This window comes from Polypterus senegalus, chromosome 2, assembly GCF_016835505.1.
Source record: "Polypterus senegalus isolate Bchr_013 chromosome 2, ASM1683550v1, whole genome shotgun sequence".
NCBI classification, from domain to species: Eukaryota; Metazoa; Chordata; class Cladistia; order Polypteriformes; family Polypteridae; genus Polypterus; species Polypterus senegalus.
The window spans coordinates 269,896,560-269,911,261 of record NC_053155.1 but is presented as its reverse complement, the minus strand read 5'-3'; the positions used below and the strand labels follow the sequence as shown (position 1 = coordinate 269,911,261).

Sequence of the window (14,702 nt, the reverse complement as noted above, 5' to 3'; positions counted from 1 at the left end):
CATTATTTAGAAACATATGATTTTTCAGTTTATTTATACATTATTACATTGGTTTAGCTATTTATGCAAAAACATAAAAATATTTAGCTTGTAGGTGGAAAAACATATTACTTAAGGTACACACTATACTATAAAAGTTTGATGTTTAAGCTTTACTTCGATGCCCTTTTCAAATGTAAACATTAAAATAAAATCCACAGACAGACCTGAAGGTCGGGCATAAAGGTCCACATATGTTAGAATATTCAAGTTAAAGAGATCAACAGGGAAAAGGAGTGTGCAGAGTGCTGCATGATTTTTATCTTTTAATATTTGAATGAGATGAAAGGAAAACATCTAACCTTCTCTGCTGTTCATTGTCTGTCTATCCAGCACAATGGTTTAATGTCTAAATGCTGCCTTATTGGAATTTGTCAGGTTGTTGAGCCTTAGGGACTTTACCTGAACCAAATCACACAGACATACAGTACCTTAATAGCCCAGACCTCAGAAACAGGCAGGTAAATTGCCCGTGATGTTGTTTTCATTGTTGGACATGGACTCTTTTTCTGGTGATGTTTCTCTAAAAGTATAATGTCTGAGTATTTTGATACAAATTATTAAGTTTATACATGTGGAATGATTAGGCAGTTTGTGAAGGCTACAAGTAAAAAGACTCTCCTGCAAAAATAAGAATGCTGCAAATAATAATACAGCAATCACTGTTGTACATTTTATAGTATGTCTCTGAAAAGATTACTGTATATTAGTATTAAACCAGAATGGTAAATCATATTGGCACAATTATATTTAAATTTCCATAGTTAAGTAGATCATTGTGCTAAGGAAAAAACAAAAACAGATCAGTAAAAATGCAGAATCATTAATTATGTTAATTATGATATTAAAGAGTTTTTCAAGAGATAATAGTATTAAATACTATTCAAATACTAATACTAAATACTACTCAAGTGAGTCCTACTACTCCAGTTTCGGAAGCTAAATGGACCCACATGTACAAAATTAAATTTTAACAGAAAGCTTTTTTTATTACACAAGATAATGGCCAGTGGTACGTTTCATTCTGCCTTTTATCATCTTCAACTACATTAATAACCATTGACCAGAATGTTGTACACATTAATAATATAGCACAATCGGTTATACCACTTCTAACACTTACCTTTCATTATGGATTCTGCTTCAAGAATATGCTGTGGGCAGAATATATTGTCAGATGAATGAAATCACAAGAGAAATCACAAGAGATCAGGTTAAGCTATATTGTAAACCTGGTATTGTACTATATACTGTATAAATACAAATGATAAAATCGCAATCTTATTTAATGTCTAATATTTTATTTATGAACAAATTTATGTGCAAGCCACATTATTCTGTATCTTTTTTTCAGAATCAGGACTTATAGTAGTCTGTAATTTTCAGTGAGCCTCAAAAACAAAACAGACAAAACAACACTGTCCAGTTTTGGCATGCCACTCTGTTCGTATCTTGCTGCTTCACTGTACAATTCACATGCATCTTTCTTTAATGTACATAATATCACTCATTATTAAAATACATATGCCAGATTTTAAAGTCTCAGTGATACTGGTGTGATGGCCCAAAGTAGCAAGTGAGTCATTGTCATTTTGACAGTTTCCTGAAAGGTTCCCCTGATTAGCATTGCTAAGACCCTAATTTTCCTGATATGACAGAGCTTAATGTGATTTAACAGACTAGGCTAATTTTGTGATCAAAGACATTTAATATTCTCTCTCAATGTGTTTTCCTCTCATAGGATTTTTTAACACAAAACATACATAGACAAAAAGTAAACCTCAGGGACTTTCATCATAAAAGTTCTTGTTTTCCACACTATTTGTCAAGATTTCTTAAATTAGCGATAACTCAGTTGTTTATGGTCTACCACACTTTCCCACCATCTTATCTGTTGCAGTGGAAAATGCACTAATAACACAATTTTAAAACAAAATTGGTCCATTTGCAATAAAGTGGAAACTAAGCTGTACATGAAGAATTTGATGATGTCTTGTGAATAGACTAAGACAGCAACAGCACAGAATATAAAAATGGATCATGGCACTGTAGTTCTATAGTCTGTTAACTTCAAAACCTATGCTGTAAGTTAATATAATGAAGAGCAAGCAGTTTAATTTATTTTGCAAGAGTGAACATTGCATAAAAAATGATATAAGAAAAATAAATAGCCTTGTTTCTACATTGATACCATCTTTAAAATCAGATTAAAAGATTATGGAATAATGTAGTATGAGCAGACTACATTTCTGAATTGGATTTTGGCCTACATGTCTAAAGCATAAATGTGGACAGATGGTGTCCAGTCTATTAAGCTGGAGATTTAATGCTTTTGAAATACCAATCAAACAACTATTTATTAAAGATAATTATTATGCTGTTCTCTGTCAGTTGCAGTGAATTAAACTGTAATTAGCCATGACAAGTACTGAAATCAAACATTGTACAAAATAATACGGTATTCACTTTTGGGAAATGGCTAAACTTGATTAGTTTACACTTACTTCAAGTGCATTCCCTATTTGTTCTTTTGTCAAATCTGTATCTATTACTTTTGGGATAGCAGAGAACCAATGGCAAGCCAGGAAGAAATCTCTGCGTCAGGGTTTACACAGAAACCTAAATATAATGAGGCTACACACCCTTGGCTGAGTGATCCTGAAGCTCACAGTGATTGGCAAATTTATTTATTTAGCTTACATTATTTCTAAAGGATTCTTTTGAACAGGTGACTGCATTTTAGGACAGGGTTGTTTGGAAAATCTGGTGTGGGGACATGGCAGGTAAGCCCTTGAATACAAAGCTCTCTTTTGTATGTACTTAAAGAGAATAAATTAACATGGTTGGGCTCTGCTGGTTACCACTCACTGTGGCAAATAATACAGTGTTAAGTAGCGTCAGGTAAAGAAAAAATTTGACTGATGTTCTAAAAAAATATTAGAAATATCTGATATGCCAGATTGAATGATCTGCCAAGTTTTAATGCAGCGGCCTCAAACTTCTGAAAGGCTGCAATGGCATCAGGTTTTTGATGCAACCGGTTTTACAATCAGAACCCAGTTACTACTGTTAATGATGCAAGCTACTGATTGACTACTAACTAAGAAAGTGGTAGAGTAAAACTTTAGTCAATGCACACTTTTACATTAATGTCAAGTTAAGGGGCTTAATTGCCATAACATGCACGCATAATGTTGTAGTATACAGTGGCATGAATTACCGCTAACCAGAAATGTGATGAAACATATACCCAAATGGTATATTTTGTATATAACATAACACAGGAACTCTGCAAAATAAGTAAAAAAAAAAAAAACTAAACTATACAACACTATACAAATAGATAAGTGAGGAAACAATAGGTAAATGAACAGAGAATAACAAATTCAAATTGATAGCAATAATTTAGTGATAACAAGCAGTAATAATAAGGGTGAGATTAGTGACAGATGACCGATACAGCAAATAGATAATCTACTAAGAACAGGTCTAAATGGAGGGGAGCAACACAGAGTTTTGATTTTGGACAGCCAAGTCTTTCCAGAACCTGGCAGAATTTATTCAAATGTTATGGCACCTTCTGCCAGATGGAAGAAGGACAAAGAGACTATGGGAAGGGTGGGAGCGGTCCTCCACAATGCTGTTGATTTTGCGGATACAACGTTTGATAAAGATGTCATTAGACAGGGGAGGTTAGACAGGGCCATCTTAACATATGGGTACAATGAGCCCTGGCTAGGGCCCACAATGTTTCTGATGCCTATATATGCCCAGGGGCCTATGAGGCTGTTAAGACAGCCCTGAGGGTAGAGAGGTCTCAATTACTTTAATTGCTGTCTACAACTATCCATTGTAGAACTTTGCAGTCAAGGGAGAGTCATGTTGAAATGTGTGGGTGAAAACTTAAATAGGAGGCCCTATGAATAATGCTGTCATGCAGCATTTCTTTATGCTGTACTTACTGACATCTTTGGAGGCTTCAATTCTGAGTAAGAAGGAAACAAGTATACAAGAAAATAACGTGCTGATCTAATTTCTCACAAACTCCTCTACCTGGTATAATCGAGACCAACAGTGACCCAGTAAATATTTCCACTCTTGGATTACTGTCTTGCACATCATTGAAGAGTTGCTGTATTTCTATTAAACGAGATGAGCACTGACAGCAATAATAATAATACCAGTGACAGAGACTAGTAACAAAAAAGGTTAATCTTGTTAGTCGCGTTCCCATTGTCTTATACAGACACAATCTGATTCATCTAGCCCCAAACCTATATGTAGGGAAAATAAAAGCTAAAATGCAGACTACGTCACTTATAAGGAAGCATCATTCTTCATTTTTGAGGTGTCAGCATATTTATTTTTGCATTACAATTGCATCAAATAAATAAAGAGCTTTGATTTCAATTTATTTAACACAACAGTGCTTCCATCTCCCTCACAACACTATCTGGCCAGTTCCTGCCTTTGATACTCCTACACGTACAAATCTCTTTGGCGTTTTGAAATACACGCACAGCTAAATGTGATTGTAGGTCTTTTTTCTAATGGGGAGGTGGGATTGTGACAAGTCTCCCAAGTCTCTTTCGGTTCCGCATCAACCTTCATCCCTGCCCTGTAGCACACTTATTTTTCATTATATTATACATTTTTTGGAAAGTATTAAAACAATGCAGTTAAACACACCACGAAGACGCACATCAGACAGTTCACCACATTTGCATTAATAACACGAACGTCTCAATTACTCCGAACTCACGGGGGCCACACTAGCGTCGTTGTTCTCGCGAGATCTTAGAGGCTGGGACGGGCTGTCTCCGAAGCAGCATCATTAACGGCAGAGGGCCCGCTGTAAGGGAGGAGGAAACAGTCAAAAGGAGGAGGGAAGTGTTGCACTTTACATGTACAAATACCGTAACAGGGGGAACGTCAATAAGCATTGGCAAGCGCAATCAGCGCTTTACAAGCACAGCACAACACAGCACTGTACTGAGCCTACCCGCTGATAACATACGAGAGGAGGCAGCGGGTTGGGAATGGTGCTCCAGTCTCCGCGCACATAGCGAAATTCTAGAGCCGTTCACTTGAAAAAGAGACGGCGGCGGAGTTCGCAGCTGGATTTACTTTCTGTGGAAATTGTTTACATATTTTTGAAGACAAAAGTTTTGATTAGGACCCGTACTTCAGTCTGAAGCCCAACGCAATATAAATGGGTAAGTTCAAAATCAGTTTACGTGTAGTAACTTCCGTAACGCTTTATTCGCAGCGTTTCAAGTTGCAAACGTTGCGACTCCTCGGTCAAGTTTAGGGGAGTCAAGTTCTGTACCCCTTCTCCCATTTCTATAAGAAGGCAAAAATGAGAGCCCCTTAAAAGAGCAAGAAAGTTTTGAGTAATTAGTCAATAAAATGACGAATATTCCCCACCTCCCTAATTGTGTTTCTGTGTGGATGCTCCGATTTTTTGAGGCTTCGGTTAATGCGATCTATTATTGTTTAAATAGGTGCAGGAATGTATGGATAGAGGCTCTTCAGGATGTTGACACGTTTACATTTTCCTGCTACCGGTTGTAGCGAGTGAAGCGTCTTTTTCCTGCTTGCGCGCTGATGTCTGCAAACCGTTATTTCGATATGATGCTTTAGAGCACTTAAGGGATTAGCTTTGATTGGATTAACACACAGCGTTGAGGGGGTGGCAGGCACGTTTCGTTTTGTTTTTGATCCATTTGCCTCATTTGGCACACCCTTCTTAATTTATTAGTTCAAGTTGTTTTACAGTTTTGATATCAAGACAGGAAATAACAACCTACATTAAGAGGGGCCGATTTGCTGACTATGTGCTGCAACCATTGGTTACATTGTAATCTGAATATCTGTTTAATTTGTATGACTGTATCACTGGACAGACAGAGTAACGTACTCGAGATGCTGTGTACAGTTTAAAATGACGGTGGTTTATAGATTGATTAGCACGATATCGATATCAAGCCTTAGTAGGTAGATCTGTGCATTCACAACCATGTGTGTGCTTGCTTTGCTGCTAATTAACTACAGGAAGACCACTCGAGTCTTTGTTTTGCAAATTGCTCTCTTTCCTCCACCAACGCATTTATTTCTGTGTGGTTCTTGACACTCTTTGGGCTGCCTACAGTTACTGCTTTTCACGAATTGGGAGACAAGCTAGCAAGACTGTTCAGCACATTTTTTGATGAGTAATCTTGACACGTAAAAGGGTGTTTTGTATGTTTTTTTTAATGGATTTACCAAAGCCAAAAAATATAATGGGCACAACATGTGTAATGTGCTGATGAAGTGAGCTGGTGATTATGATTTGTAAAGAAATAATTAAAAACACATAATTTAAGGAAATTTGTTATTTTTGTTGTTGTTGCAGCGACATTTTGCAGATCTCAGATGTATATATTTTTAGAATTTCGCCCTTTTCACTATTAAAGTATTGTTTCATTTATTACATGACTGGAACCCTTTTATGGTTTTTCAGTTATGCTTTTGCAGTTGTTGACTGTGCAGTTACATAACTGTTCAAAATCCATTTCAGTAGAAATTAGGGAGTCAAAGGGTTAAGAAAATTTGGAGGTTATTTTTGCATATAGGTTTAGCCAGCTGTATGATGGGAACTGGCAAATGTCATCTTTGCAGTCTAACTTCCCAATATAGGAGTTTGGTTAAAATGTAACACTTGTGATTCTTCATGGTGACTTCTCTATTTTACATTAGACCAAGTTTTTTTTCTTTTTACTTTCAGAGTTTAATGTGCTAGACTTCATTATCCAATTAGTTTTACAGTTTAAGAATTGAGGGCCTCAGTCTCTTTTAATTTTCAATACATCTTTCCTTGCTGGGAGTTCTTTTATTAATTTTATTATAAGCAATGTCGCACAACACTCTGATGGACTGTCCATGGTTTCCTGCCTTGCACCTGATACCTGCTGGGACAGGCTCCAGGTTTCATACAACTGTACTGTGGATAAGCAGGTTTAGAAAATTGATAGATGGATGTGGCACAGCATTCTTAAACCTACTTAATCCAATTCATGGTCCCAGAGGGAATTGCATGTAAGAAAATGGCCAGTACCAGGTGGGGTGCACAGATGCACACATCCGTACTCCTCCTTCCACTTCACAGTTTTTTGCTTGGAAAAAAAAAAAGATTTTTGTGTCACTAAATAAACATAACCACACTTATCTATCTTCTAATGCAATCATATATATATATATATATATATATATATATATATATATATATATATATATATATATATATATATATGTATGTGTGTGTAATGTATATATATATATATATATATATATATATATATATATATATATATATATATATATATATATATATATATATATATATATATATATATATATATATATATATATATATATATATATATATATATATATATATATATATGTATATATATATATATATATATATATATGTATATATATATATATGTATATATATATATATATATATGTATATATATGTATATATATGTATGTGTGTGTAAACATTTCATGTGAGCTGTAAACTTTCTGGTGTCATAACCTGTTCTGTTTTAGGCCATCATTCACTATTGAATGATTATACTTTGACTTGATTTGAAATCAGTGTCAGGACAGTTAGGCCTGTCCGTTGGTCATAGTATGACCCTGATGAAGCATTGTGTGTTCGTAATTTAAATGTTTATATTTTAACAGCTGTGGTTTTGTTCTGCTGATGAAGTGCACAAGTTCTGTACAAAAACATAAAGGTTGTTTAAAGTATTGTAAATAATCCATTATATAAACTAAGTGAACTCCAGAATTAACCATTTTAAACAAACTTACAATTTTAAAGGAAAAACTGCTATTTATTAACTGTAAATTTAGTTTTGCACCTCTCGGATGATACCATGAATGACAGTTTAAAGCATCTGGTCAAAAGGTTCATCAAGCATGGCAAGGTTAAATATGGACATACTTAGTACAATACAATATGAACTGTTTAAGTAGAAAAAGCAGCATGATTTGTCAATAGGTCAGTACAACATGACTAATGATGTACTTCAGTCCAGGAGACCAAGACAAATTCAGATTTTATTTTTTTTTTTGATGAACTCCTATCCTAACTAAGCAAGCTGTTATTTTTCTGTTTGTGTGTTTTGTGGTCAGTGTAGAAATTGCAATTCTAAAACATACCAAGCATCTATATATGCTACATGGCATAATTTTTTATTTTTTTCATTATTTTGAATTTCATTCAGCCTTTTCAGGTATTTTGGTTATTTAGTCCATCGTTTACTAATGAATAGGTCTGACACTGGAGTAGTTGCAACTTTTCTGCCTTCAGAGTAATTTGGCTGTGTGTCTGGTCTACTCATTGTTAACTGTCATTATTAGTATACTTCTTAGATGTATAGACTTTCTACCACTCCTTGTTGCTCTATGCCTTATGGTATTTAATGTACCTTAGTTTCTTCTGCTTGCTGTCTTTTCATAAGACTAGATTCTTCACTATAGTACACCCTACAAGAGAAACTCGTTCATAACTTCTAGTAGAACCTTGTTCTTTGATGCCAAGTAACTCTGCCAGATGCTGTGCTTCCATCTTAACTAGATTTCCTTTTGTCCATTAAGGAAGTGATCTTTAAGTTCTCGCATCACATGCAAACAGCTTTTTGGGTCTTCTACTACATTTTATTTTCTGCTTGCCAAATTTCTTCTAATTGTTTTCTTGACAACATCAACACCATGTCTTGCATAGCCAGTTTGGTGTGTTACTAAATTATGATATTATATGTGGTACAAGGTGTTACCCTAGCCTTTGCCAGACTACTTGTTGAGGCACTCCAGTATTTGTGGCTGCCATCCAATAATCTGTATTTATTTATTAATTTGCACCACTAGTACACAGGTTCGACTAATCACTACTCTATTAATTTGAATCCAGTGTGCTATTGGTGGAATTTAACAAATACATGGCATGGCTAAGGTACCTTGAGGAAAGTTTTAGGACAAAACCTGTATTCCAGCCACAAGATACCAACAAGTTTATAGAAATCAGTAAATTCTTGTTACTTTGTATTGTGTCAAAACAAAATACAAGCAATTATTGTAAATCTGGGATTTGTAACTAGCTTTCATTTTATTTTGGGCTTTTCACTTGTAGAAATCAGTTTAGTTCCCTTGTTCTGTAACACTTGTCCCCAAACAGTCCCTGGACTGATGTTACTCGATGATGTTGACCTTTTTTGTAAGTCGCTTTGAATAACAGCATCTGCTAAGCAAATAAATGTAACTGTATCAGTGTTTTTTTTTCTTTTCAAATGTTACATTGTGCTTTCATGGGAAGATAAACAATTACTATAGAGCATTTTTGAAAGTTAGAAATAAATTGTTAAAAATTCATAAATCAGCAAAACATGGCAAGGCCATTTCCAAGTGTTTGAATGCACCAGTGAGCACTGGAGTACAAGGTGCATTAAACTGAACAGACACTACCTAAAATCTCTTAAAACATTCTGTGCGAACAAGAAGGAGACTTGTGAGTGACACAACAGAGAGGCTAACAATCATATAGATGGAGTTTTAGAATTTAGTAGTTCAGACTGGAGTAAAGGTGCAGTTGTCAACCATGCCAAAGGAGCTGCATAACAAATTTCTCAAAATGAACTATTTTAAAGCAGGCCTAGAATTTGCACAAAGGAAAAAAAATACAGTGTTATATACAGTTGTGCTTGAAAGTTTTTGAACCCTTTAGAATTTTCAATATTTCTGCATAAATATGACCTAAAACATCATCAGATTTTCACTCAAGTCCTAAAAGTAGATAAAGAGAAACCAGTTAAACAAATGAGACAAAAATATTACACTTGGTCAGGAGTGGTCGACCAATAAAGATCACTCCAAGAGCAAGGCGTGCAATAGTTGGTGAGGTCACTAAGGACCCCAGGGTATCTTCTAAGCAACTGAAGGCCTCTTTCACATTGGCTAATGTTCACGTTCATGAGTCCACCATCAGGAGAGCACTGAACAACAATGGTATGCATGGCAGGGTTGCAAGGAGAAAGCAACTGCTCTCCAAAAAAAACATTGCTACTTGTCTGCAGGTTCCTAAAGATCACGTGGATAAATCAGAAGGCTATTGGAAGAATGTTTTGTGGACGGATGAGACCAAAATAGAACTTTTTGGTTTAAATGAAAAGCGTTATGTTTGGAGAAAGGAAAACACTGCATTCCAGCAAAAGAACCTTATCCCATCTGTGAAACATGGTGGTGGTAGAGTCATGGTTTGGGCCTGTTTTGCTGCATGTGGGCCTGGACAGCTTGCCTTCATTGATGGAACAATGAATTCTGAATTATATGAGAGAATTCTAAAGGAAAATGTCAGGACATCTGTCCATGAACTGAATCTCAAGAGAAGGTGGGTCATGCAGCAAGACAACAACCCTAAGCACACAAGTCGTTTTTACCAAAGAATGGTTGAAGAAGAATAGAGTTAATGTTTCGGAATGGCCAAGTCAAAGTCCTGACCTTAATCCAATCGAAATCTTGTGGAAGGACCTGAAGCGAGCAGTTAATGTGAGGAAACCCGCCAACATCCCAGAGTTGAAGGTGTTCTGTACGGAAGAATGGGCTAAAATTCCACCAAGCTGATGTGCAGAAATGATTAAAAGTTACCGGAAACGTTTAGTTACAGTTATTGCTGTACCAGATACTGAAAGCAAAGGTTCACATACTTTTGCCAGTCACAAATATGTAATATTTGATCATTTTCCTTAATAAATAAATGACCTGGTATAATATTTTTCGTTAGTGTTTAACCGGCTTCTCTTTATCTACTTTTAGGTCATACTTAGGCAGAAATATAGAAAAGTATAAAGGGTTCACAAACTTTCAAGGACAACTCTGTGTGTGTGTGTGTGTGTGTATATATATATATATATATTTTATTACTAAAAAGGACAGACACACATATATATATATACAGTGGAACCTCGCCATGATTCTTTTTAAAGGTAAAGTGCAGGTTAAGTTGTATTATGTATTTTACTTTATATTTTGTCTTAGTCATTTTTATATGAATAGTTTTGGGTTGTGGAACGAATCATCTGAGTTTCCATTATTTCTTATGGGGAAATTTGCTTTGATATACGAGTTTGGCAGGCTCATTCCTTACAGCTTACTTACAAAAGTTAAGCAGGTTTCATTTCAAAATTCTACGCGTAATGGTCATAACTGGAACCTACTTACGTACATATATACGGCCATTTACCTTTGCCAGTCCTGCAAAGTCAGTTCACGTGAGCCGCTTGGAGTACATGCATCGAAGGTTCTCAGCTGTGCTTGTGCTTTGTCGTGCGATCTTTCGATGTCCACGGCTTTATTTAATGTTAGCTAAGACCCAGCACATAAAAGTTTCTCTCGCACATTCGCTGAGTATGTGCCAAACACTAGTCTATCCCTGACCATCTCATCTTCATTTGCATAAGTACAGTCCTTCACCCGCGAATATTTAGCGGCAGCGTGTCTATTGGATTGCTGCTGACTGACAGCCTTATATGGGCAGGCACTCAATTACGTGGGAGGCGTGACGATGAGGGACGCAGCTCCGCCTCACACGGCGACCGAGCTGCAGGCTATTGCCGTATATATGTACATAAGTTGGAGAATTAGTGATGAGTGAGTCAGTCAGTCAGTCAGTCAGTCAGTCAGTCAGTGAGGGCTTTGCCTTTTATTAGTATAGATATATATGGCAGTTTAGTTTAGCATCCTTGAATTCATTTTCGCAGAAATATGATATAAATTAACACATTTATGAAAGCAATATTGCAACTTCCATTAATCTATTATCTATACCCACCTTGTCCAGTTTAGTGGATTATGGAGTCTGATGCCTATCCCAAGAGCATCTGTGGCAATGCAGTAATGAAAACAATGGACAGGGCACTGGTCCATCACAAGGAGCACTCAGAAGTCCTCCCCTACTCAATTATGGCAGGCCAATTTCTGGATTCCAGTTGCACTGAACTTTGAGATGTAGGTAAAAACAAAATCCATAAAAGAAACTTGCAGAACTAAGGAATATGTGCACCATCTACACAGTTAGTTGATTAGACTTGGGTTTTCAAAATGTATAATGTTAGTAAGAAATAGCCACTGAGCTTTTATTTTATATTTATATATTTAGAACTAGCTGTGCTACCTGTCCAAGAGGGGTTGATATCTAAGTAATCAACGCAGACTTTAGCGTTAATGTGGCCAGTGCACCGTGAAATGAATATGTCTCGGTTATATGCCATTTGGTATGGGATTCATAAAAGCAGTGTTTAATATTTGTGAAATGTTATCTATTGGAATGACAAATGCAATGCATTTTATTACTAAAAAGGACAGACACACAAACACTTATCCTTTATTAAGGTGGATTACTAATTGTACATTTCCATCTTACACCTACTTGTAGAAAATATATTGTTGAAGGCAGAAATATATATAAAAAGACCCTGTTGCTGCAGTTCTGCAAATAGTACAAAACAGTAGTGAACATGCTTCAGTAGCTCAGAATTAATTTTTCATAACTTTTTGATCACAGTATATGTATGTGGCTGAAAACCTAATGAAAAATGTCTGACATTTATTTATTTACTTTAGCTGTAGTGTTGTTTTTTTCTTTTTTTTTTTTTTAAACTTGTCTAGTTTAACAAATTGTTCTTTACTTCAATCTTAGTTAAAAAGAAAACACATAAACCTAAGTAGTGTAGGTGTGTTTCCTTTATAATAGTAAAAATGTTAACTATTAGCTGTTGTGGAACTGCAAAAGGCATCATGAGTAACAGTTAGGTTGTCACCCATCTTACATATGTGCTTATTTGGTAAAGGCATCAATAGTACACATTTTGAGAAGTTGTTTCCAGAAGTAGCCTGTCAGAATCGGTCAAGTTTATATGTTGGTAACTTCCTTTATAAAGCGTGACTGTGACCAGAAACAAAGCCAAAGAACCACAGCTACATACTGTAAATACTGCTCAACAGCTGTTGGGTTTGACTTATGGCAAAAGCTAGGATTTTTTTAAAGTTTTTTTTTTTTTTTAAGGTTGCATGCTAGTTTAGTAACATGTTTAGAAACATGCTGAGCATACAAAGTAAGTAGCATAAGGGTATTGATAGCAGTGCTTCTTTTGGCTACCAATGAGCATGATTTGCACTTGGATGAAATCAAAGGGCATTAAAAGGTTGCTGCTCTAAATTTTTGCAGTTAATGGTTAATTCTCCTCCACCAGCTTCTTAGCAGCAGAGTACCAGTTTCCTTGTTTGGTTTGGCAGGGCTGTAGATGGGGCCATCTTAATGACAGTTAACTCTCTCCCTGGGCAGAGTCATCTGTTATGTACTGCATAGTTTAACTTTCCTCAGAATATGTTAATTTATATGTGATAGCAGACAGTTTTAGCTTCTGGATCAGTTCTTTCCCTTTTGTTTTATGCATTTTGCTCAATGGTTAGCATGTCTTGCTTATTTGCTTTGCTGCTCTATTACAACTTGATTGGTGGAAAATAAATAATAATTTGGGTTGATGTATGGCACAGTGATTCAGAAAAAATTGCTCTGCTACCGTTCAGCATTTGTAAGATCATTCAGTCCACACCTCATGCTGAAAAAGAAGGGGTTAGGAATAAAACTTTCATTACTCTGCTTAAACTGTTTCTGAAAAACACCATGTGGGTGCAAGGTGCGTTTTACTGTAACTTTATTGTGTTATTTTACTTCACGCTGAAACATGTCTTCTTTGGCAAATCATGGGTATAAAGTTTATTTCTAGCTGTAATGGTCTAGCTTTTTATGTTTAAAACATCTGAGGAAAAGATAATCATTAACAAGCTTTTAACAGTTCCTGATTTTTTAAATTTTTTTATTTTTTCAAATACTTCTGTATTCTCTTTCTTTTGCCAGGTAACGTCTAAGTAGTTATTTTATTTACTAATATTCTTGTAATTATTATCAGAGGTTCATTCAGTCCAAACAAAAAAAAACAAAAACACTCAAACATATCGATATTCTGTTGTGAAAAAGAAAAAACGAACACAAGTCTTGTCCACATATGTTTTTGCTTGGGTTATTGTTTAATCAAGGAGAAGGTTTTGCCTATGTACTTCATCACCTGTAGTGGAAATGCCAAGGACCTTTAAATACAGCATTTTATTTTTTTATTTACATCATGATGGAATACTTTTGCCAGGATTTTTTGTTTTAAATTAGCACAAAAATGTGTCCAACATTATTAAGTTCTTCTTAAATACTGGGAATTTTTTCATTTTGATGATATTTGCTTTCTTTTCTTGTGGTTGTGGAACTTTTTAGCAGCTTGATCCAAATATGACCAACAGCCTTTAGTTTTACTTTGAAAACATGGTTGGCACTGATGCTTTAGATGTATTTAAGTTTGTATTTCAGCAGAGTATTACATAACATGGAGCAAACTTTATCAGCCTTTCATGCAAAATGCCACCGAACTGAGCTACATTTAGATTATTTCATTTTTTTTTCTTAAGGTGTCAGTAATTGTAAAATAATGTGTTGTTTAAAATATATCATGTCTGTTTAAATAAAAAAACATGTTTTAAAGTTGCACTGCATCTCTGAATAGAGA

General features: G+C 35.4%; 1 protein-coding gene across 1 annotated transcript in view; it reads left to right on the top strand.

Annotated features, from left to right (window-relative positions):
- Window positions 1-4,856: 4,856 nt before the first annotated feature.
- Window positions 4,857-14,702, top strand: part of sh3kbp1 (SH3-domain kinase binding protein 1) — a 338,963-nt gene continuing 329,117 nt past the window's right edge. Inside the window, 1 exon segment of the mRNA XM_039745542.1 lies at window positions 4,857-5,255. Within this exon segment, the coding sequence (XP_039601476.1) occupies window positions 5,252-5,255 (4 nt within the window). The 5' untranslated portion in view covers window positions 4,857-5,251.